The sequence below is a fragment of the Urocitellus parryii genome, chromosome 1 (genome assembly GCF_045843805.1).
Source record: "Urocitellus parryii isolate mUroPar1 chromosome 1, mUroPar1.hap1, whole genome shotgun sequence".
NCBI lineage: Eukaryota > Metazoa > Chordata > Mammalia > Rodentia > Sciuridae > Urocitellus > Urocitellus parryii.
Window position 1 is genome coordinate 198,845,982 of NC_135531.1, and position 21,830 is coordinate 198,867,811.

Genomic DNA, 21,830 nt, shown 5'->3' on the forward strand with positions numbered 1-21,830 from the left:
GACAATAAAAGACATCATAGAGGTACAATTATTAGGTTATGAGAAATTTAACTAGTGTGTTAATTCCCTGATAGGAATGTTAACAGAGTGTGACTATAGGCTGGTAATTTGTGGCTGGAGGACATAGATCATTGGGGACACGTCTTGGCGGGATATATATTTGGTGTGCTCTGCTTCTTGGTAGGATGTCCTGAACCACTTTCCTCCACCCTATACTTTTCTGCCTCCCACCACCCACCAAGGAATGGAGTCCTAAAATTGTCTTTTGGTCACAGTAGCAAGAAAACTAAAATTCTTTCTTTCCTACTTCCATTCTCCCTGCTATTTTTGTTGTTTAATAAGTGGTTTCAAACAAATGTGTATAAAGAACTAATAGGAATTCAAGAATGTAACCAGATTAGACATCTTAGATAATATTTTGTTTCAGAAATAGCAGTAAGAATTCATACCATAATATAAAGAATCAGCTATAATAAAGCTGTCAGAATTTTGGTTTTTGACCACACTTCAAAGAAATTTTCTTACTGTAGGAAAGGCATATGCCACTCCAAGCAATGTGAGCTTATTGTGTCCATCTAGTATGCCTTGTGGGGCAGGATTTTATTTAGTGCCGGGGATGTAAAAGGAGACTATTCTCATTGCCTTGATTTCAGACATTATTCACCTTGTGATGACCAGGGAAGCACCTTTTTAATTCCTTCCACTTGTTCACCACTTTGTAGTATCAAAGGGAAAAATCAGTATGGAAATAGGATAGGAATGTTTCCTTGATGAGGTGAAGATGATCCCTTCCTTAAATGGTTATGCTAAATCATAAATTCCTAAATTGACTACATATTTCCAATGGCCTCTCCTTGACTAACCTTATCCTGGAATCTATCTAATTGATTTATTATTCCATTTACTGTCTATTATTTTAAAATGGAACTCTATCAAAAATATGTCTTTGGATATAAAATGTGAATTGTGTTTCCTTAACATCTAGTGCAGCCTTATAAACATTAAGGTACATTGCCTATTTTTCTTAGTGTTGGTAAGAAAACATCATTCCTATTACACAAGTATAATTACCTTTAAGAGACACCATAAGAACTCAGAACAATGATGGCATCATTACTGTTATTGCACTCTGAATTCTTAAGTGACCATTGTATTCTCTGTCTCTGGGTCTCTTTCTAGTGCCAGAGGCCTCACTAAAAGGAATTAGATCAGACTATGATTATGTAGTGAGTATGATATCGTTGCATGCTTTCTCATTGGAAAATATATATCTATATTACCTATTATCTTAGTGCATATGAATAGATCCCAAAACCATTTATGCTATTGTATTTTGCTATGTAGCTTTTTTTGTCTTGTTAATTATTACCTATCTCAATATAATAGCAAGGAAATATGTTTGGCAAGGTAGTCTTCTTTTATTAAAGATACATTTTAATTTGATATTGGAAGCAACCAAGTTTTAAAATGTGATTGACCTTTATCTTTTTAGATTCCTTTTGAAGATACATGCATGACAAAATACATGTTCTCTTTGGAAATTTTTCAAACTCACTGATAATAGGATAAATCCTTTTTTTTTCAAGCAAAATAAAATGGTTCATTATTTCTTTTTGCTACTTACAACTTCAAAAAGGAATACAATTTTTAGCTAGTTATGTGTTTGTGACTCTAGATATCATTTGATAAAATGAGTCAAGTGGGAAACTTCCATTTCTTTATGATGATACATCAAATGTGTCCTTATCTCTAAAATCAGTAAGAGGGAGGAAGCGAAGAAATCCTCCTACCTTGTTTAACTTTCATGCATCTTTAGAACTTATAATAAAGGAACTAGATTTTGATATGTTTATTTTACAGGAGCTAAGGAGAAAGAAATAGCCCTAATGAATGCTTTGACCGTTAATTTACATCTCCTACTTGTAAGTTTCTTTTCCCACCAATGTTTAGAATACATTCATTTATGGGATCTGATGTATTTCTATCTTTAATTCATGAGATTCTGATAGTTTGCTTATTTAAAAATATGTTGTGAGGTTATGTTCATTTTTACCAGGAAATGCTGGCCCATGACATAATGGTTTCTACATAATCATGGAAAAGTTGACTCTTACAAAGAAATTCAGAATAATGAAGAGTTCTTAGCTCAGAACATTCAAAAAAGAGTCATAGTGGATGAAAAGAAACACTGCTTGCAAGAACACAAAACAAAGATGTATAGTTACCAGCAAAGCACTGAGTTTTTCAGAAAGACATTATCTAGTATGCAGATCTTTAGCAGAGAGAGATTATGGATCAGTATGTATTTGTATAGCCATGGTTGAGGAGAAGCTTAAAAACACCTGAAACACAGAAAGTAAACTGGTGAAAAGAAATATAGTACCTTAAATGAGCTACTGTATTTAAAGTACTTCTTACATGTTAAATATTTAATAAATAATTTCATCTGAAAATGTCAGATGTATTCTGAATTTGGTATGTAGTGTCTATTGTAATTGATGCTTTGAAAAAAATTGACTTCACTATTTTTAGTATGATTTGAAAACATACCTGCAAGTTCAGGCATAACTCATTTTGACTCCCAGGTATGTTATTTAATGTCTATTTGAGATTGGACAAAGTTTTCATCATCTGTAAGATTTAAAGTTCTTCTTTCTAAAAATGCCAATAATACCTACCTCATAGATCTGCACAAGGTTTGAATGTAATATGTAAGAACTTATTTAGCACCTGGGCCAATAATTAACAGCAGCTGTCAATCTCGTTATTATTGTCAATCTCATTATCTAAGAACTATGTGGAGAAATGAAAGGACCCCCTGGCCAAATGAGTACTTTGTGCTAGTGCCTCTAAGAAAGACAACTGTTTCATGTTAAAGCTGAAGTAGTCCAACTAAAGTTGGACCTAAAATAAATGCCATAAAATAACATTGGAAAGGTGATGTATTAGAAACAAAATTGGTAGTGCGAGATAAGTCATTGTAAATAAAACACACAGAGAACATGATGTTCAGTCTGATACTAGAGAATTTACTAATAAATACTTTGGGAAGATAATTTTTCAACTAACATTTAAGTATACTTTGGGAATTTGTTTTTATCTGATTTACATTTCCCCCTGAATTTGCTATTCCATTGATAAACATAATGAGCTGATATCTTCTTCCTTTTCATAATTCATTGGAAACAGGGCTAATTGAAAAGCTACCCCTGACAGATATCTTAGATGTTTAATTAATTAATGCCTTTAAATTTTCAAGATTCTAAAATGAAAGTGTGGCATCAACTGAACAAATGCAGAAATTGTATATTAATGCTTTCTCAATAAATCCATTTCATTGCAGTTATCATTTTTTAAGCCTACACCAAAACGGCATAAAATTCTTCTAGAAGCCAAAGCCTTCCCTTCTGATCATGTAAGGATTTCTTCAAATTACGTTTATGTTCTTTCTACTCTTCCTAGAGGGACATCATTTGCCTGACTTGAATGTTTATTCACTAGTCTTTTCTGAATAACCTTACACTAAAAAGATCTGTCAAATGCTTTTGATTTAAGAATTTTTTATAGATTGTAGATTTATTTCTTTTGTTCAAGTAAAACATGTGTTAAGGGAGGGAAGGATTGAATAGGAACATTGATTTATTAGCTTTTTAAAAAGACACTGAACAAACCGCTGGTCTAAATGAAGTGTGGTAATAAATTTTTTATTAATTCTTGTTGCCTTTTTATGTTATGAGATCAAATCAATACAAACCCCACTGCTTAACCCTTTAGCCATATAAAATTGCAATTTAAACCTGCATTTGCCCCTTCCTTTTCATAGCATAATAGCATAATTTTTCATGCCTTATTATTTTAAAAAACTACTAAAGATTTAAAATTTTTCTCATGGTTCACTAAAATGTCATGTAGTATATCTTATCAGCAATTTGATTGATAAAATTTGATTGTTCCAGACACATCCACAGAAAAAGGTACATGGCATATTTCAATTTTAGTATTAGAGAAACTTGATTTCTGCATTATATTATAACTGTTAACTATAGTGCACATATCATAATTTTAGGGCATGTAATTATGTCAGAATAATAGCCATTTCCTTACTGAAAGAATCAAACACTAATATCTTGAGAAAAATTATGCTCCGTGCGATTGTTTGTTCCCAGTCATATCTTATATTCTCAGTAAAGTCAATTCCTATTGTTCTTTCCTTTCACTAACTTACTCATGCTAGGGTAAGCCATTTTTGTATCCTCCATACAACTGTAGCAAGTGCATACTGCTCACATTAGTTTTCTGCAGATTCTGATTGTGATTTAGATTAGGTGACTTTTGATAGCAAAATCTCTCCTAACTCCAGAAGTCTAAATCACCCCTACATTTCCATTGGGCTATAATTTTTAGTATCTCAGAGTGTTCGATTCCTATTTAAATCAGATTAAGCAGTTTTTCTCTGATGTATGAGTTATTCACTTTTAACCTTGACTTTGGATTTCATATAATAATATTTTCATTGATATTTTATTATTTGTTTTCCAAGTTGTTATGTTAATGTCCTTCTATGCTTTGGGCTTGATTTAATAAATAACTTCCTTTTCCAGTATGCTATAGAGTCACAGCTTCAACTTCACGGACTTAATGTTGAAAGAAGTATGCGGATGATAAAGCCACGAGAGGTATATGAGAAAGAAATAAATATTCATCATGCTTCTATTCACTATTGATTTTTTTATCCATTTTCCTCAAAAGTTTATTATCTTCATTACTGTAATGGAACTTTCAAGAAAGTACAAAAGACTCATACTTCTCTTACTGTCAGCTCATTTTGTTTAAAATAGTGAATAACTCAAGAATTGTATTTATTTTTATATTTCACGGGCTACCCATCTGGTAAGCAAACAATCTTCTATTTATGTTACTGGAGTCTACAGAGTGTACAAGGAAATGGGATGAAGATGATAAATTGGGTGTACCTTTTTTAATTTTAAATTTTATTGCCCTTGAGTGCCATTAAAATCAGGTAAAAGACCAGTGGTATTTGATGAATTTAAATAGTGATTATCTTTCCTGGCCCTTAATAATCTAAGTATCAAATATTGTCCATTGTCTTTGAACAAAGGAGAAAGGATGAGGTATACTTGGAAAATCTTGGCTTTTACAGCCTGACTGACATACCCAGTAGAATCCCACTCTCCAACTTAGTAGGTGTGTGATTTTACTAAAGTTATTTATCTGTCTGAGACTCCTTTATATTCAAACAGATAATAAAAGATACATTTGATACAACTTAACCATATCTTCAAGGTCTAAATTCTCATGTATTTTACCTTAAGAGAAGTGTAAGGCCAAGTTGTACACATTTGACATATAAACCCCTGCAGCTTCTATAATTTGGAACCAAGAAAATCACACAGAATAAATTATAGATTTCACATATGATGCTCCCAGGCTATTAAGCCAATGTTTGAACAATTACTTCTTTCAGCCCAGAATTACTGTGAAGAAATTAAAGACCTGCTCTCTTCTCTTCTACTTGCCAACATGCAGTAAATTAATGGAATGAAAAGTTCTTGCACCACTGAGAGGATATCTGTTTCACACATCCTATACGAATTGCTTATTTCTTGCATAAATGATAGAGTCACTATCAGAGGTTTTAGTTGAAAGTGACCAGCAGTTTGAAGTCTTATGAGTTAATTGTAATCTTGGGACTCATCTTTTAGCATTACTAGATGATAACAAGTTAGCATGAATGAGGGACATGTCTTATCATGGAAAACAGTTTTTCTTACTTGCTCATTACTGCTTCTTTAAAGAAATAACTCATGAACAAATTTATATAGTACTTTCCGTTACTCTTTCTTCTTAAAATTGTGGTGGTTAAACCTTATTTGATTTTTTAAAGAATAAAGAGTTTCGGGGTTGGGGTTGTAGCTCCGAGGAACAGCATTTGCCTTGCATTAGTGAGGCATTGGGTTTGATCCTCAGCACCACATAAAAATAAAATAAAGATATTGTGTCCACCTATAACTAAAAAATAAATAGTAAAAAAGAATAAAGAATTTGAATTACCAAATTTTTATATAACTTAGATTTTTTTCTAATAACTACTGAAATGCTTTATAGCATATAAGTACATTTCATTTAATTCAGAGATTTCAATATCTATCATATTCCCATTTTATAGAGATTCCAGTCTTCTTGTAGTAGAGAGTATATTACACACACACACACAGAGAGAGAGAGAGAGAGAGAGAGAGAGAGAGAGAGAGAGTTAACAGGTAAGACATTTGACAAATAGCAATAATTATAAAAACTTAAAAATAAATGGAAGGAGCCAGCACAGTGGCACATGCCTATAAAATCCCAGCAGCTCAGGAAACTGAGGCAGAAAGATCATGAGTTCAAAGCCAGCCTCAGCAACTTAGCAGGACTTGTCTCAAAATAAAGTACAAATATGGCTGGGGATGTGGCTCGATGGTTAAGTGCCTCTGGGTTTAATCCTTGATATGATCAATCAATAAAAATAAAATAAAATAAAGGAAATTTTATTAATGAGTTTTCCTCTAATATTAATGTAATTAGTCTACATTGACTTTAAAAGAAGTCAAATTTAGCACTGCACAAAATTGATAAAAACTTGGTGTATATCACAATTGTTAGGCTACAAGTATTGAACTGATTTCTTTCAGCTCAAGTTGTTTACAAGTCTAAATATAGATTTATTTAAATTTTTTACTAAGTAATCATCATTAGTTATAGGGTGATATACTAATTAATTGTAAATTATTTTTCTTTATGTTTGGATCAGTGTCTTTCTATTTGGAGAATATTTTACTCTTAAGTTAGAAATATTAGGTACTATTCAGATGAAAGATATGCAAGTGATGCTTTTTGGGAAAATAGTATATTGACAAATGCAATATTAATTTCCAACAGATTTCTCTTGCTATATGATATTCAATGGAATTGCACTTTTGGGTGTTTTATTGGATGGGTGTGATGAGAAAACAACCAATAGGTATACAAATAGTAAAGATTAACCTAAAACTTGAAGAACAAATAAGCAAGTATACTTTTGTAATGACTTGCACTTTAAAAAAAAATACTTCTATTTTATTATAATTTCTTTTTAAATTGTCATTTCTTATAGAAAAAAAGTTCAAATTCTGCTCTTTATCCAGGTTTTGAAGAGCATTAATGCAGTGGAAAATTTTCACCTTTAGTTTTTCTTATGGTGAGACAGCTCATGGTGAAATTATAAATATGTGATAAGAGTATTATTGTCAATATTATGTAACTTATACCTAACTTGACTTAGGGAGAAGAAATATTAAGGATGGAGGATATTCTTGAAGTAATTGAGAAGGAAGGAGACTCTATTGCAGTGATCCTGTTCAGCGGGCTGCATTTTTACACTGGACAGCTCTTCGATATGCCTGCCATTACAAAAGCTGGACAAGCAAAGGTATGCATATTATTTTCTCCTTCCAGCTCACCCAACCATTGCTCCACCTGCACTTCTAGTGAAGTACCTTGGTTTCTGGCACTGTGAATTTATTATAAGGAAGTTTTTTCTTTAAAAAAGAGTAAGGCTTGTATAATTTTTAAAAAATGCACTCTGTTTTTTTTTTTTTTTTTTTTTTTGCTTTAGACATCTCTATTTAAAAAGCCAAGTTTTGCATGTCTGTGGTCTCCTTCACTTAGGAACAGCTGCTGTCTGAGGTCTTCTTCTAGTAAGCAGCACAGGCAAGCTCCCCACAGGTGATGTCCCTGGAATTCAGCTGCTCAGACAGCAGGAAGCAGAGCAAACACCCAGCCTTGTAACTCCATGTGAGGACTGTTAGAAACTCTGCCTTGCTACTTTGCCATTCTGTAATTCATCCTAAATATAAATTGGTTCTCACTTAACCCTAGATACATAAAGATGGAGAAATGTAGGATCAAACTTTATCAAGAAATTGAGTATTCACTCAAGGTACTTAGGAAGGCCATTTAATTTCTAAGAATCTCAAGAATGTTTTTATTTTCTTATACATTACTACATTAAACTTAAATATTTGACCACTTCTAAATTGTTTCTTTTTTTGTAAATAAGTGTTTGCCCAGAGTGCTTCTGATGTTTATCTCCCTAACAAAATAAATAAATAAATAAAGGGAGTAAAATTCAATGCTCACAATTTACATTTAAAATTCTAAAGTAAGAATTCTATTTGATTCAGCATGTATTTAAAAAGATGACAATGGAATTTTATTCTGGACATTAATAAGTTATGGGATTCATACATATGTGAAGTCTAGTTAATATATTCAGTTATTGAAGCTAATGAGTGGAACTAATGAAAAGAAATTTAGCACTGTTATCAGCAGTCTCTAGGAATCCCCAACCACGACTTCCAACTGGTTTGATGGATAACTGTGAAAGTGGTGCAGTACAAAAGATATAAAGATAATGTATTCTTAATTTAGACATTAAATGTTAAGCACCAAAATAAAGGGAGGCCAATAAAAAACATCATATTTTAAAATGTTATGCAAATAATCACCAGTCCCTGATCCTTAGTATATATACATGCACGTGTTATTAAACTTCCTAGATATGAGACAGAAAGAGAAGAAAGGCCATGGATTTTGGCATCATCACACTGTCTAATGTTTAAATCCTGGCTAGGTCATTTAATTGTTATATGATAAAGTCAAGTTTCTTGACTTTTCTGAGTCTCTATTTTGAAAAATACTAATCTTGGATAGCATTACCTCAAATTCAGTATGCAAATATAGAGTACAAAACACCTCTTTTCTATACCAACTGAATGTAGATATACCTCATTGATCTTTGCCTTCCTATCCCTAATGATTTAACCACTACTCATCAACTCAACTACTACTACTACTGCAAGAAAGCTCTAGGCTACTCTTAGAGCAGAAAACTGTCACCCATGCTCATGTACCTGCTACACCTGGATGTCCTATCCTATATGCACCTGGAGATCAGCTTGGTTCAAATAGATTTGTCTCCCACAAAATGTTCCTACTGTTTTATACTACCATTCATCTCATCTCTCCTGTCATTAATCTTTCCACCAATGACTTTTTAATTTCACTCTTACAGTCTGTCTTTCCCTTCATCTTCCTGAATCACGTAGGAAGCATTTCAGCTGCAGTAAACAACATCCCAACAAAATCAACCAAAAAGCAGAGATTCCTTTTCTAACCACACAAGACTTGAGGCTGTAGTCTGACTGGCATCTCCAGAGTTCTCTTCAGTTTTCTCACACTTTTCACATTACAGTCCTAAGGTGGGGTTGTCCCAAATCCAGACATCCCATTTCTATTTTAGGAAAAGAGAAGGAAGAAGGGAGAAGTATCAGTGCAGCCGCTTCATCTGTCCCTTTCATCTGAAGTGCTAAAGCTTTCCCAGAAAAACCTAGCAGATTCCTTCTTGTGACTCACTGCCTTCTGAAGTGGCAGCTAAAAAAGAACATGGGTGAAGAAAGAGTTCACATTTATAGCCCCATAGGAGAGAAGGACTAGGAAAAAGGGGTTGGAAAAAGATTTGGGCTTGATAAGGCACAATGTTTCCCATTTGTGCAGCCGCAGGATCTCATGGTTTCTAACTGGGTCATGTGGAACTTTCTATTTGAGTGCAAACATCTGTTAGACTCAACCACGAGCTGCATTTGTTTGTTTGTTTGTTTGTTTATTTATTTATTTATTTATATTATGGCACTGGGGATTGAATCCACAGGTGTTTTGCCTCTGAGCTATATCCCAAGTATTTTTTTTCCCCCTTTGAGACAGGGTCTTGCTAAGTTGCTGATGCTATCCTCAAACTTGCAATCTTCCTGCCTCAGCGGCTGAGTTACTGGGATTATAGGTATGTGCCACTGCACCTGGCTCAGCTATTTAAATTATTAATGAATAATAATCACAGTCATGGCCCAATCAGTCTGAAAAAAAATTAATAAATAAAGTACTGGGTACAGTGACATGTACCTCTTGTTCTAGCCACTTGGATATCTAAAGAAGGAGGATCACTTGATCCCAAGAATTTGCGGTCAGCAAATCTCTCTTAAAGAAAAATAAAAAAGGCAGCAGCAGAATATAAATGAAGACATTATTAATAAGGTATTTTAGTAAAGTCAAAGACACCCAGGTAACATTCATATAACCTTCACATACAAACATTAGCCTCAATGAACCATCTACTTAAAGGAAAATATAATTTTTGAAATTCTTCTAGGAGATAAATAAATGACTGATCAAACTTTTGACAGAAAGCTTGGCTATTATCTTTCCAGGTCTAAAAATAAGGAGTGAATTCTCATGAGCTATTTTTATAGAAGAGTATCAAAAATATTGGCATATGATATCCATGTGAGCAAAGAATTGGCTAGGAAAAATTATTACAAAATACAACTGTATGTAAATATAATAAGAATTGGCATGGTTTATGGATTTCTATTCATAATAAATTAACCTTGCTGGGCATGATGTCACATGAATGTAATCCCTGAGACTCCAGAGGTTGAGGTAGGAAAATCACAATATTGAGTTCAACCCAAGCAATTTAGCAACAAACTGCTCCGTGGCATATAGCTATAATCCCAACTTCAACTATTTAGGAGGCTGAGGCAGGAGATTGTAAATTGGAGACAAGCCTCAGCAATTTAGTGAGACCCTCTTTTTTTTTTTTACGTGAGGATAACCTCAACATTTTATTAGCATAACGTAACAATGAAGTTTAAAACTGAATCACTTGGCCTTTTCTCCTCTTATCCTCTCCCAGTTCCAAATGCTTGTATCTCTTAAGAGCCAGTATTCTCTTAGATCTGCAGTTAGGCTCAACACAGTCAAGCCTCAATACAACCTTCTTTGTAGTTTAGCCTTTTGCCACTCTGTTTCCTGTCATATGCCATTTTTCCCTTGTGCATACAGATAATTCTTGCCCTTCTTGTACCGTGTCACTTTATGGCATTGGCATTCACTACATTTCTTACAGAACGTCCAGTGGATCTTAGGAATGTTCACCATATTTGCAGGAGTCTTATAGGCAAGGAAAATAAAAGGAAGACCCTGTCTCAAAATAACAAAAAAAAAGGGCTGAGGATGTAACTTAATGACAGAACATCTCTTGGTTCAATCCCTAGTATTCCAAAAAAAAAAAAAAAGAAAGAAAAGAGAAGATGTATAATAAATTACCCATGGCCTTGAACTCATCCATGCAGGAGCCAAACATCAATAACCTGAAATATGTTAGTGAGGCTCAGTCCCCAAGAACCTAAGTTTTTGAAGCTATTGCTAAGAAGTTTTCAGCAGGTGTTTTATTTAAGATTTGATTAAATGAACCATGGGAGAAAGAATGATTAATTCTCCATGGAAGAGAAACCTGGAATCCAGATGTTGTTTTAGGATTACAAATATGGGAAAATCAAGCCACTCAGTTGTCAATCAGAATTTGTGATTTTGCAACCACTCTCTTCAGTGCTATCAAGGATAACTGTTTCTCTTTATCAAGCTTCATAACATCTAATTTCAGTATCTCCCAAAGGAGATATTACATATAGAGTTTCTGTAAATGATGAGTATTTTATTTAAAAAAAATTAGTTCCTTAAGGGTCAGGATATTTTCTCTAATATTCCAGTTTTCATACCTCTTAACAACCCAAGGAAGGCTAAGTCTATGTTAAGCTGAAAAATTGAAAGTGTTTCAATATGAAATGTATACATCATTTGATGTATGATGGTTGAATTTCCTACAACTCATCTGATTTTTTTCACTTACTTTTTTAAGAATGGAAAAGGAGGCTCTATGTCATAGCAATCAAAAGGAAATTCCAAATGATCTTAAATGTGAAAAAAAAATCCACAATAAAACATGAGAGATTTCTCCAGTAGAATTCTTCACACTCTGGTTCTTTCACTAAATTATTTAGGCAACAAGATTAGGCAAAAGTTAGTTGAGTTGAGGAGAACATATCTTCCCAGCAAATAATCTGTCCTAAGGAAAGTAGCATAAAAAGAAGAAACTATCTTATTGTCTTTAAAAACTGTTTTTAAGTGGACAAATTTAAGAGAGAGATCTTCAAGAATTATCCCATAGACTTTCATGCAATATTGTCAAGTTTGACGTAAATTAAATATAAAAAAAACAGATTTGGTTGAGGAATTGATTTTTGAGAATGATAAAGTAATCAGTAGAAAAAATATTTTATGGGGAGAATATACTTTGATCTCATACTTAATGGGACTGTCTCCATACATAACTATGGATACCATCTATATAATTATCACGGGTAGATTAAATAGGTGCTTTAAATCTACTTTATAATGAAACTGGCACACATTGATAATTAAATGTTAAAAGTCATCATGCATCTGAAATTCAGCTATGCTTTCTTAGGAGGGCTGCAATAGGCTAAATACATGTCCTGGTTGAATTTCCTAGAACTCACCTGTCTCAGCTGATGACCATCACTCTTCCACTTGTGCCACCCTTGTGGCATAAATATCCAAATCTTTGTGATTTTGCATATATCTAAATTGTCAATATCATATTTCCCACTGCTTTTCTTCACATAATTTGTCACATAATTTGTGTATCATCAAAGCCAGACCCTGGGAATGTCACCCATACACACAGAGAATGTCCAGATAAGAGACCTCCTGCCTCCATGTTTTGTATTTGTGTGTTTGTGTGTCTTTGTTTATGAGCAACAAAACAAAAGCATGAAGAAAGAATAGAGAGATGACAAAACAAAAGCATGAAATATATGTTTGTTTTTCATGCTTATGTTGTGGCAGTCTTGCAGCAAAGGGCAAAGTGAAGTATATTTTACAGGCCCAACTCCTATTTTACTTGACTGACTCTTGTAAAAATCTGAATGTGAAACACTTGACCTTCATTATTAAAAATTTTTTTACTCCTATGTGTCAGGATGAATTTATCTTCCTGTTGGACTTCTATAGCATGATGGAAAATGTCTCACTGACTACCTTTTGCATTGCCTTATAATTATTGCTGTGCCTATGTTAACTATCCAATTTAGAAAGCTTATGTCTGTAGACGGTTCAGTGACTGATTAAGGATGAACCCTGAGAACCTCACAGACTCCTGACAGTGCTTTGTCCACAGTGATTTATCTTTAAACACGTACCTGTACCTTTTAGGCCAGCAAATGGGTAAGAGTGTGTATATCAGCAAAAGTGTTGGTCAGGCTAATTTGATGGATCACAGTGTTCCAAAAACAAAATAAAATGAAACAAAACAAAACAAAAATAGCAGAACTGTGTTCATTAAATATAATTTGAAATTTCTGCAGAATGGTTTATATGGCTAATTATTCTGAAAATTGAGATACTTTTTGTAAATTTCTTCAAATTCCATTTGTATTCTTTGACTCAGTTAGGACATACTGATTTTTTTAAGTCATTAAAAATTAAGTGAACTAAATTATGCTTGGAAAATTACCTTAAGCTATTTCCCCATTTTGGACCTCTGAAATAAATCAAACAAACTCTATTTTGTGTGAAGTCCTTCAAAGGCCAGAAAAAGCCTGTAGAAGAGAATAATCAAATAGTCCTACAAAAATTGTCTTTTTTTCCTGGTTTTTCTACTTCTAAGTATAATTTTAAGGTCTTAAGACTGGTTTGCTTTACTTTCTCGTGTGTGTGTCTGACTATGGATTGTACCCACTAAACTACATTCCCCAGGCCTTTTTTTTAAATTACTTTATTGTTTTGAGACAGGAGTTCACTAAATTGCCTAGGCTAGCCCCAAACTTGCAATCCTCCTGCCTCACCTCCAGAGTTTCTGGGATTATAAGTATGAGCCACTTCCTACAGCTGGTTTTTCTATTCAGGTCTCCCAAAACCTCTATTCTTACTCTCCACACAGCTGTTATCTCTGTCTCATTTCTTCTAAATTTACACATTAAATTTCATTAAGAAAATGTTCCCCTTCTCTCCTTCTCTCACTTCTTATTTCTGGATTTGCCAGTCTCATCAATCTCTCTATTCCCTTTCTTTCTCTTTCCTTCATTCCTTCCTTCCTTCCTTCCTCTTTCCTTCTCTCCCTCCTTCCCTCCCTCTTACATGGAACCCAGGCCATTATGCCAGCTAGGAAAGTGCTCTACCACTGAACTATATTCTCACCCTCAATATCTACACTTTAGAAATAGAACTAAAATGAAGATCTATTTCTGAAATCATACATTGTACAAATGACAATAATACTAGCTATTGCTAATAACCTACAGAGCTGCAGACACTTGACATGCGCCACACTACACCTAATTTTTCCAGCGACTTTAATAGTTAACAGCCTGCACTATGTCTCAGCAGAGACAACTGAGCCTGAGAGAAGTGAAGCACTTTTGCTTGGCAACTTAACCAGCCAGTGAAACCTGGAACTGGCATCTACTGATGCTGATGCCCAAGTTCTTTGCATTGGCTGGGAGAGAACTTTTCTCTGCATTGTCTCCTTTTATATATGCAAACTAATCATGTAATGGCAAAGAGTATTTATAAAAGTCAAAGAAAAAAATATATAACACCCTACCTTTTTTCTTACCTTTTTTTTTTTAAATTGGAGACCTCTGTCTCTATATTTGATGTCATTGTTGCTTTTACAAAGATAGAAAATACATGATTTGTGTTTCATGCCTAGGGAATTTCAAAGATAGTTAATTTCCACATGAGATTCTGATCAGTGCCAACATGAAGCAGTGCCCCTTCTCAGAGCCTCAAACCTACCTCTCTCAACTATTCCTAATTTAAGAGGCCCCAAGTCACCGGCCTCTCCATCTTTCTTTTTTGATGGTCTCTCAGGCTAGTTGCTCCATTGACAATTGCTTCCAGCACTGACAGCTATAATATTACTCCCATGAGCACCTCTTCAGTGCCTTTCGGGTGTTTGCAGTAGCTCTGTCTTTAATTAAAACAGCTTGCAAGTCTCAGTATAATTGGAAAACCAATCTACATGACTCTGGACAGAATTCCAGTAGAAATTCCCAAGCTTTCCAAGTAGTTGAGGTGCACAGTACTCTAAAGAAATTTTATTCTTTGATACAGATATTTGTCCGCTCACTTTGTGTCAGGCTGTGGGTTTAAGGGAAAGAGAGAGATAAATATAGGGAATGAGAAAAAAAAAATTCTGCCTTTAAAAAGCACAGATTCTGACTGATGAGATTCATAGGAAATTTCTTCAAACACTGCTTTAAGGAAAGATCCACTAATGTGTCTTAGTTTAACACAACAGAAATTATAGTTATGCATGTTCAGATTCATTTATCCTGATGACTGGTCCAAAACCACATCCTCTGAATTGGCTCAAGGAGATACATTCCCACTGAGGTTCAAAAGCTGTATTTCCTTTTGGTGGCATCTTTTCTCATAATTAGGGAACATAATGTAACGTTGGTGCCAGATTGTTCCATACCAATTTTTCCCACAGTGTAACTGACTAGTTATGTACATCTCATTGCTGGTAGACTCCTAAAAATCAAATAATCTCTTAGATTACATGTATTAATTTCAAAAATATGCAAAAGTACCCTTTTGGCAAATAAATTGAGCCCAGAAAGTTCTCCAGAAATTGAGATAGCTTGGCCACCTTCAACATCTGAGTCAAAGTCTACCATCCTCATTCATGAATCCAGGGCTTTCATCCAAAGTCAAGGTCCCTGACTTGCTTTTGTCCTCTCTTTTCTTTCCAACATCTTATGCCCTGTTGATTTATTTTTCAACAGGAAACTTCCATCATATTTTCTTTTATGGTAACTATAGCAATAAGCTACTGCACCTTATAAAAATATCAAGGATGGCTTGATATAGGTGGATGTAGCTTGATAAGGAATAAAATCTTAATACCCTGTTACTCTAATATTATGTTACTGTAATTTGCACAGGTTGACAAATAAGTGCCTACTTCAGGAAGAATTTCATTTTCATTTTTTAACTTATCCTTGAATACAACCAGAGTTTTTAAATTACCAGGTTAAAATGTTTATCCTCACTTTGTTCTGATTCCAAGTTATAGGTAATAATTTTTAATACAACAAGTCCCTTGATTTCTGTGCAGATTTCTATTTATACTTTTTTATGACAGGCTTTTTAATTCAAATTGCTCTTTTATTTGATTTCTTATGTTTAAAATCAAACTCTCTGGAAACTCCCAAGTATATTCACAGCAGCTAACTCCTTAGCATGAACCCATGTGTGTGTAAATGAACATTGTTCACTTTATAAAGTCCTGTTGTCTCCTCTGTTAACACATGCTAAGTGATATCAATCAGTAGCTCAAGGACAAAGGATTTTCTAGTCAACTTATTGTGTATAATGTTTGTAATATTTCCCTATACACAAGATATACATTTAAAGTTACTAGACCTTAATCTATTTTTTTTAATGACAAGGGATAGAGCCTATCACTGAGAGGCATCCTCAGCCTTTTTATTTTTGATTTTTGAGAGAGAGTTTTGCCAAATTGCCCATGCTGACCTGGAACTTGTGATCCTCTTGCCTCAGCCTCCTGTGTAGCTGGGATTACAGACATTCCTAACTTTACCTGGCTATCAGACCTTAATCTTAGAGTAATTCATCAAAAGTATGAAAGTGAAATTTTGTCAGCTGTCCTAGTTTACCTTGTTGCTATTCCTGTTTGCTCCTGAACTTCATTACAAACATTTAAAATTATCGTATAGTGGGATTCCTGGATAAAATACTGTGTGGATTATTTTTTCTGCAATGTATGTTATGATATCCTTTTTTTTTTTTTTGGTCTCATGTATTATCTATAAGAGCCTTAGGACTAATATAACCAAGTAGCATGAGAGCTCTGCCTTGCAGAAAATTACCCTTTGATTCTGTCTGCCATGCTGTTTGGTTTCTAAAGTCTTCTTGGAGCTCTACATGAAAGATTGTACCTTGTCTCTTTCCCTTGGTATGTTTATTTCATTCTGTATTGTTTTCTATTTTAATAGGGAAGACTTCCTATTCTTACTGAGCTATTGGCATAAATAAGTAAAGGCTGAACATAAAGCACTAAAAAGTAGCAGAAAACAGTATCTTCTATTTCCAAACTAATTTTTGGAAAGAAATTGTGACCCATATAACACATTGACTTTTAGTACAGAATGAACTTAATACAAAATAATACTTAGTTGCTGCTTATAAACAGAGTCAGAATAAAAGGAAAAATAACAGGGGTTTTTGAAAGCACTGATATATGAAGTCTTCATGAAAGGATGTACTTTTAAGATATTCACTCAGAAATGAGATATTTAATGAGCTGCTAGAAGCCCTCTTACCCAACTTGACTGTTTTTGTTTTTAACGTAGCATCTATGTACACTTTTTAACCATAACACCTGAGTGTATTTTGAAAAGTTAAATGCTCTAAAATATGGTAAGAAACCTTATGTCCTACTCTTCATTTCTTTCTAACATCATCCAGCAAATCCCTAATTGTGGACTTCTTAGGAAAGTCCTAATATCAGAGTTGACTAGCCAACCCTGTTTGTCTACCCATTTATATAGAGTCAACCAGCATGTCAAGTGCACACACACACACTTCCCTATAACATTTTCCCCCCAGTGCTGGAGATTGATCCAAGGGCTTTGCATATGCTAGGAATCCTCTTTTGTGTATTTTTATTTTGAGACAGAGCCTCATTAAGTTGCCCAGGCTGGCTTCAAACCTGCAATTCTTCTGTCTCAGCCTCCTGAGTAGCTGGGTTTTAGTTGTACACCACATATCTGGTTTCCCTATAACTTTGGGAAAAAACATTCCCTTAAATTTTCCATCATACCCTTTCTTCTTAAAATAATACTTTTTGAACTTATAGCAGTGTAGTCCTATCATTATTTCCTATTGCTTTTGTATAAGCAAAAGAATACCTAAAGACTTTGTTTGTTGGTATGATGTAGAAGCTGCAGTCTCAGTCATAAGAAGGTCACATAGGAGTACCATCTAGTGGAAATTAATAGCATCCAAGGGACTGTGGGGAAACTGGAATTTGCCCACCATAAAGTTAGTGAAACTGATGAGGGGACTATTTCATCCACTATTGTCTGGGCAGTGTATATTCAGAGACTGAATTTATGAATAGCCATAGGCATGTCTTGCAGGCACCTCCCAGGGACCACAGGGCTACAATAATGGGTGGTTAATCAAGTGGTTTGAACAAAGGCTATTTACCTACTTTAATATTTTGTTTTTATTCAAGAATCCACAAGCATACCAAAGCATATTTACCCTTATAATTAAATCTGCCACTTATTAATGGTCTCTAGAATTCAGAGAAGTTTTTAAGGTGAAGAATGAAATTAACTGAATAATAATGGTCAAGAGTCAATTTGTTACAGAATTAGTAAAATTATCCAAACTTTAAGACCTTTAAAAAAATGTTGGCTGCACCATTTCATATTTTATTTTAATAAATAGAAAAATAATGAGTCAAAGTTGAGAGGGAATGTATAAGCTCTTCCCCTGGACAGTTTAGCCCAATCCCTATGTATCATAGTATTCAACTGATTAGAAGAAACCTTGGTGCTGCAATAAGGAAGATGGCAAGAGCAAAGCACGTGAGTGATTCCTTATTTAGGGGGATTTTGAACATATTTTTAATTACTCTTTTGCCCAAGATACTTTATTTTAAAAGAATCCACATCTGAACAAGTAATGTATATAATAAAATAGCATCAGAAAGACAGGATCTCAAAGAATCTTTTATTGGGGGTGGGGGTACTCAACCACTGAGCCACATCCCCAGCCCTTTTTTTTTTTTGTATTTAATTTAGAGATAGGGCCTCACTGAGTTGCTTAGTGCTTCACCATTGCTGAGGCTGGCTTCGAACTTGCTATCCTCCTGTCTCAGCCTTCCAAGACCCTGGGATTACAGGTGAGTGCCACCATACAGCCTCAAATTATCTTCTTTTAAAGTTTAACATCAGTTGAAAGACTATCTGTTGATAACTGCATGGCTTTATTAATCGTCAGCTGGCTGGGCTGGCAAGATGAGCTGGGTTCAAAGGAGCTGGATGCAGCAAAGAAACCATGCAAAACACGAACATGAGTTTCTAAGGTCAGGGTAGGACGGCTCAGTTACCCCAAGTGTCAGCTCCACGTTGGGCAGTGTTGGAAAGAACAAGAGAGCGAACCCCCAGCCCCCAAAACTCCCTATTTATTGGGGAGAAGACATTTGATAGAATATCCCACTCAAATAAGGCAAGGGGTAGAGTTTCGAAGGGTGGAGTCTTGCTTGGTGATGTTATGTGGTCAGAAGATTGACTGACATCTTGGCAAGTCATACCCATCTCAGTATACTGTGTGGGATTACGGTAGAGTGAGAGGAAAGGCATTTGCATCACACAGCCCTATCAGCGTGCAATGCCAGACCATCTCCTCATATGCTCAAATGTGCATAGTTCACACACACAGCCCATGGATGGCTCACAACATTTATTTGTTCATTCGTTTACCTATTTTTCAATACTTTTGGTACATATTATGCAAAAGTAGGAGGTAATGAGATTACAAAATGCTGCAAGAGAGATAAACAAACAGAGCTCTAGGATGACAGAGAGGAGAGAGATGGCAAAAGAACTGCCCCGTAGAAATTATCTTGTGAACAATACCTGAGTTAGGCAGGTGTGTGTCTTAGGTCATTATCTGTGAAAACTATAGACGGGGTAGTTTATAAGGAATAGAGCTTTATTCAACTCTTGATTCTTGCAGGCTGGGAAGTCCAAGAGCAAGTCACTGGCACCTGCTGAGAACCTTCTTCTGCACCATAGCATAGTGGAGGGCATCACATGACAAGGCAGAGCAAGTGTGCCAGTTTTGGTGTCTCTTCTTCTCTTTAGAGTGCCTGTAATGCAATCATGAGGGCCTCATTCTCCTGACCTTCTCTAATTATAGTCACCCCCAAAGGATTCACCCCCAAATATCATTAATTTGAATTTGAGGATTGAGTTCCCAACACATATAGACATTGTAGATATTCAAAACATAGTACCTAGCAAATGAGAAAAAAGAAGCCACTTTTGCAAATTAAGGGAGGGTGGTGTGGGGACTCTGAGGCAGGAGAGCTAGAAGAGACCAGGATTTAAGATTATAAAGAGCCATACCAAGGATTTTGAGTTACATTTAGAACTTAATGCAGGCACTTTCTTGGAATCTGGGAATCCTTTCTATTCAAATGTGTGATTTAGAGAGTTGCTTAGAATAAGACAGGTTGTGAGTTTACAGATTAGTTGAAAAATTACTGCAATAGTTTAGGGATTGGCTATAGAGTGAGATAATGTGTTGACTGAACACTGCTATGCTATTATGGGTTGCATCGATGTGAGTATAAACACCTATGGGTAATTATAAATAAAAATGTTTTGAAAAATATTTTTATTTTAAAAATTGCATAAAGGAGGAAATCAAGTGAAGAGTATCTGTTTGTGGCTATGTACATGGTGTAACTACTCTTACAGGTAGAATAATGAAAATATCTACCAGGATGACTGTAGTTTGGGAGTTATTCAGTTTCATTCTTTATTTTTTAAGATGCTGCCATCTAGTGACACTTTTGTAAAATCACTTTGTGGTAATCTCAAATTTGTATCTTCTGGTCCTTTCTGCCATCCATATGGAAAGGACTATACATGCATTAAAACATATTGTAGAAACTGCAAGTGATTTTTTGATGTGATGCCACAGCTGTGGCTACAGGGCTTTTAATAATGGGATCTACTAGGTGAAGTTTTGTGGTTTCTGGTATCATTTTTTTTATAAATAATTAAAAATGAAATAAAAGCACTGCCTTTTCTATCCTTGAGTTTTCTAAGAAAAGTTGAGTTGTAAAAAAACATATTTATGAAAAGTTTAGTTTAAAAGTGCTTAATAAAATATCATTGCTCTTATTAGAAGTGTTATTCAGTAGGAAAAGGATATCAAATTCAGAGAAAGCTTTAACTTTTTTCAAATGGAATTCCAGTACTACCTGTGTATCTTAAAACACAAACTAACTAAATATATAATGACTATCAAGCCTCAATATTGTTCTACAACTTTGATTACCTCTAATTCTGGATGAAAATTAATTGTATTTCTTCTCTATCATTCTCAAAGTTACATAAGCACAGAGAACCACTCTTATTAATATAATATGTATAGTTCAACTTTTTGGTAAGAAAAAAGTACAAATCTATCCGGAACCCCAGAAAAGCAACAATAATAAAGCCAGTTAAGAACTTTTTTTCCCTGTGAAATACTAGATGCCATCATATTATAATGAGTACAGTTTTTAATTAACCAACTTTACAATATATTGAGTTTTTGTTTGAGAAACTAATGCCACAGAGTAGCAGTAAGCACCTTTTTTCTGTTATAGACAACATAGTAAATGTTTTAGGCCATGTGGATCATATGATGTCTGATGTAGTTATTCAGTTCTACTGCCATAAAGGAACCATGTCTGTATTAAACAGGCAAGACTGGTGTTCATGGTATTCCAATATAATTTTTTTATATACAAATAGTTTACTGTCTGCATATCTCTTCTGTAGGGAAAGCACCTGTAATAAAAAAATGGGGGTTATTCATTCTTAAATGGTGTTTGAAAAATTCTAAAGTTGATCCTGCAAAATTATTTACATCAAGAACATTATCTCAGCCAGGCCTGGTAGTGCACACCTGTAATCCCAGCAGGGAGATTGAGGCAGGAGTATGGCAAGTTCAAGACCAGCCTCAACAATTTAGTGAAGCCCTACACAATTTAGGAAGACCCTATCTCAAAAATTTTAAAAAATAAAATAAAAAGAAAGGTGGGTGTAGCTCAC

General features: G+C 34.5%; 1 protein-coding gene and 1 pseudogene across 1 annotated transcript in view; one reads left to right on the top strand and one right to left on the bottom strand.

Annotated features, from left to right (window-relative positions):
• Kynu (kynureninase) overlaps window positions 1-21,830 on the top strand; it is a 108,608-nt gene that overhangs the window by 46,567 nt on the left and 40,211 nt on the right. The window contains exons 5-8 of the mRNA XM_026388850.2: window positions 1,861-1,922; window positions 3,344-3,415; window positions 4,602-4,676; window positions 7,322-7,468. Coding sequence (XP_026244635.1) covers window positions 1,861-1,922; window positions 3,344-3,415; window positions 4,602-4,676; window positions 7,322-7,468 — 356 coding nt within the window. The remainder of the gene's footprint in view (window positions 1-1,860; window positions 1,923-3,343; window positions 3,416-4,601; window positions 4,677-7,321; window positions 7,469-21,830) is intronic.
• On the bottom strand, window positions 10,745-11,034 carry LOC113182775 (large ribosomal subunit protein eL42-like; annotated as a pseudogene).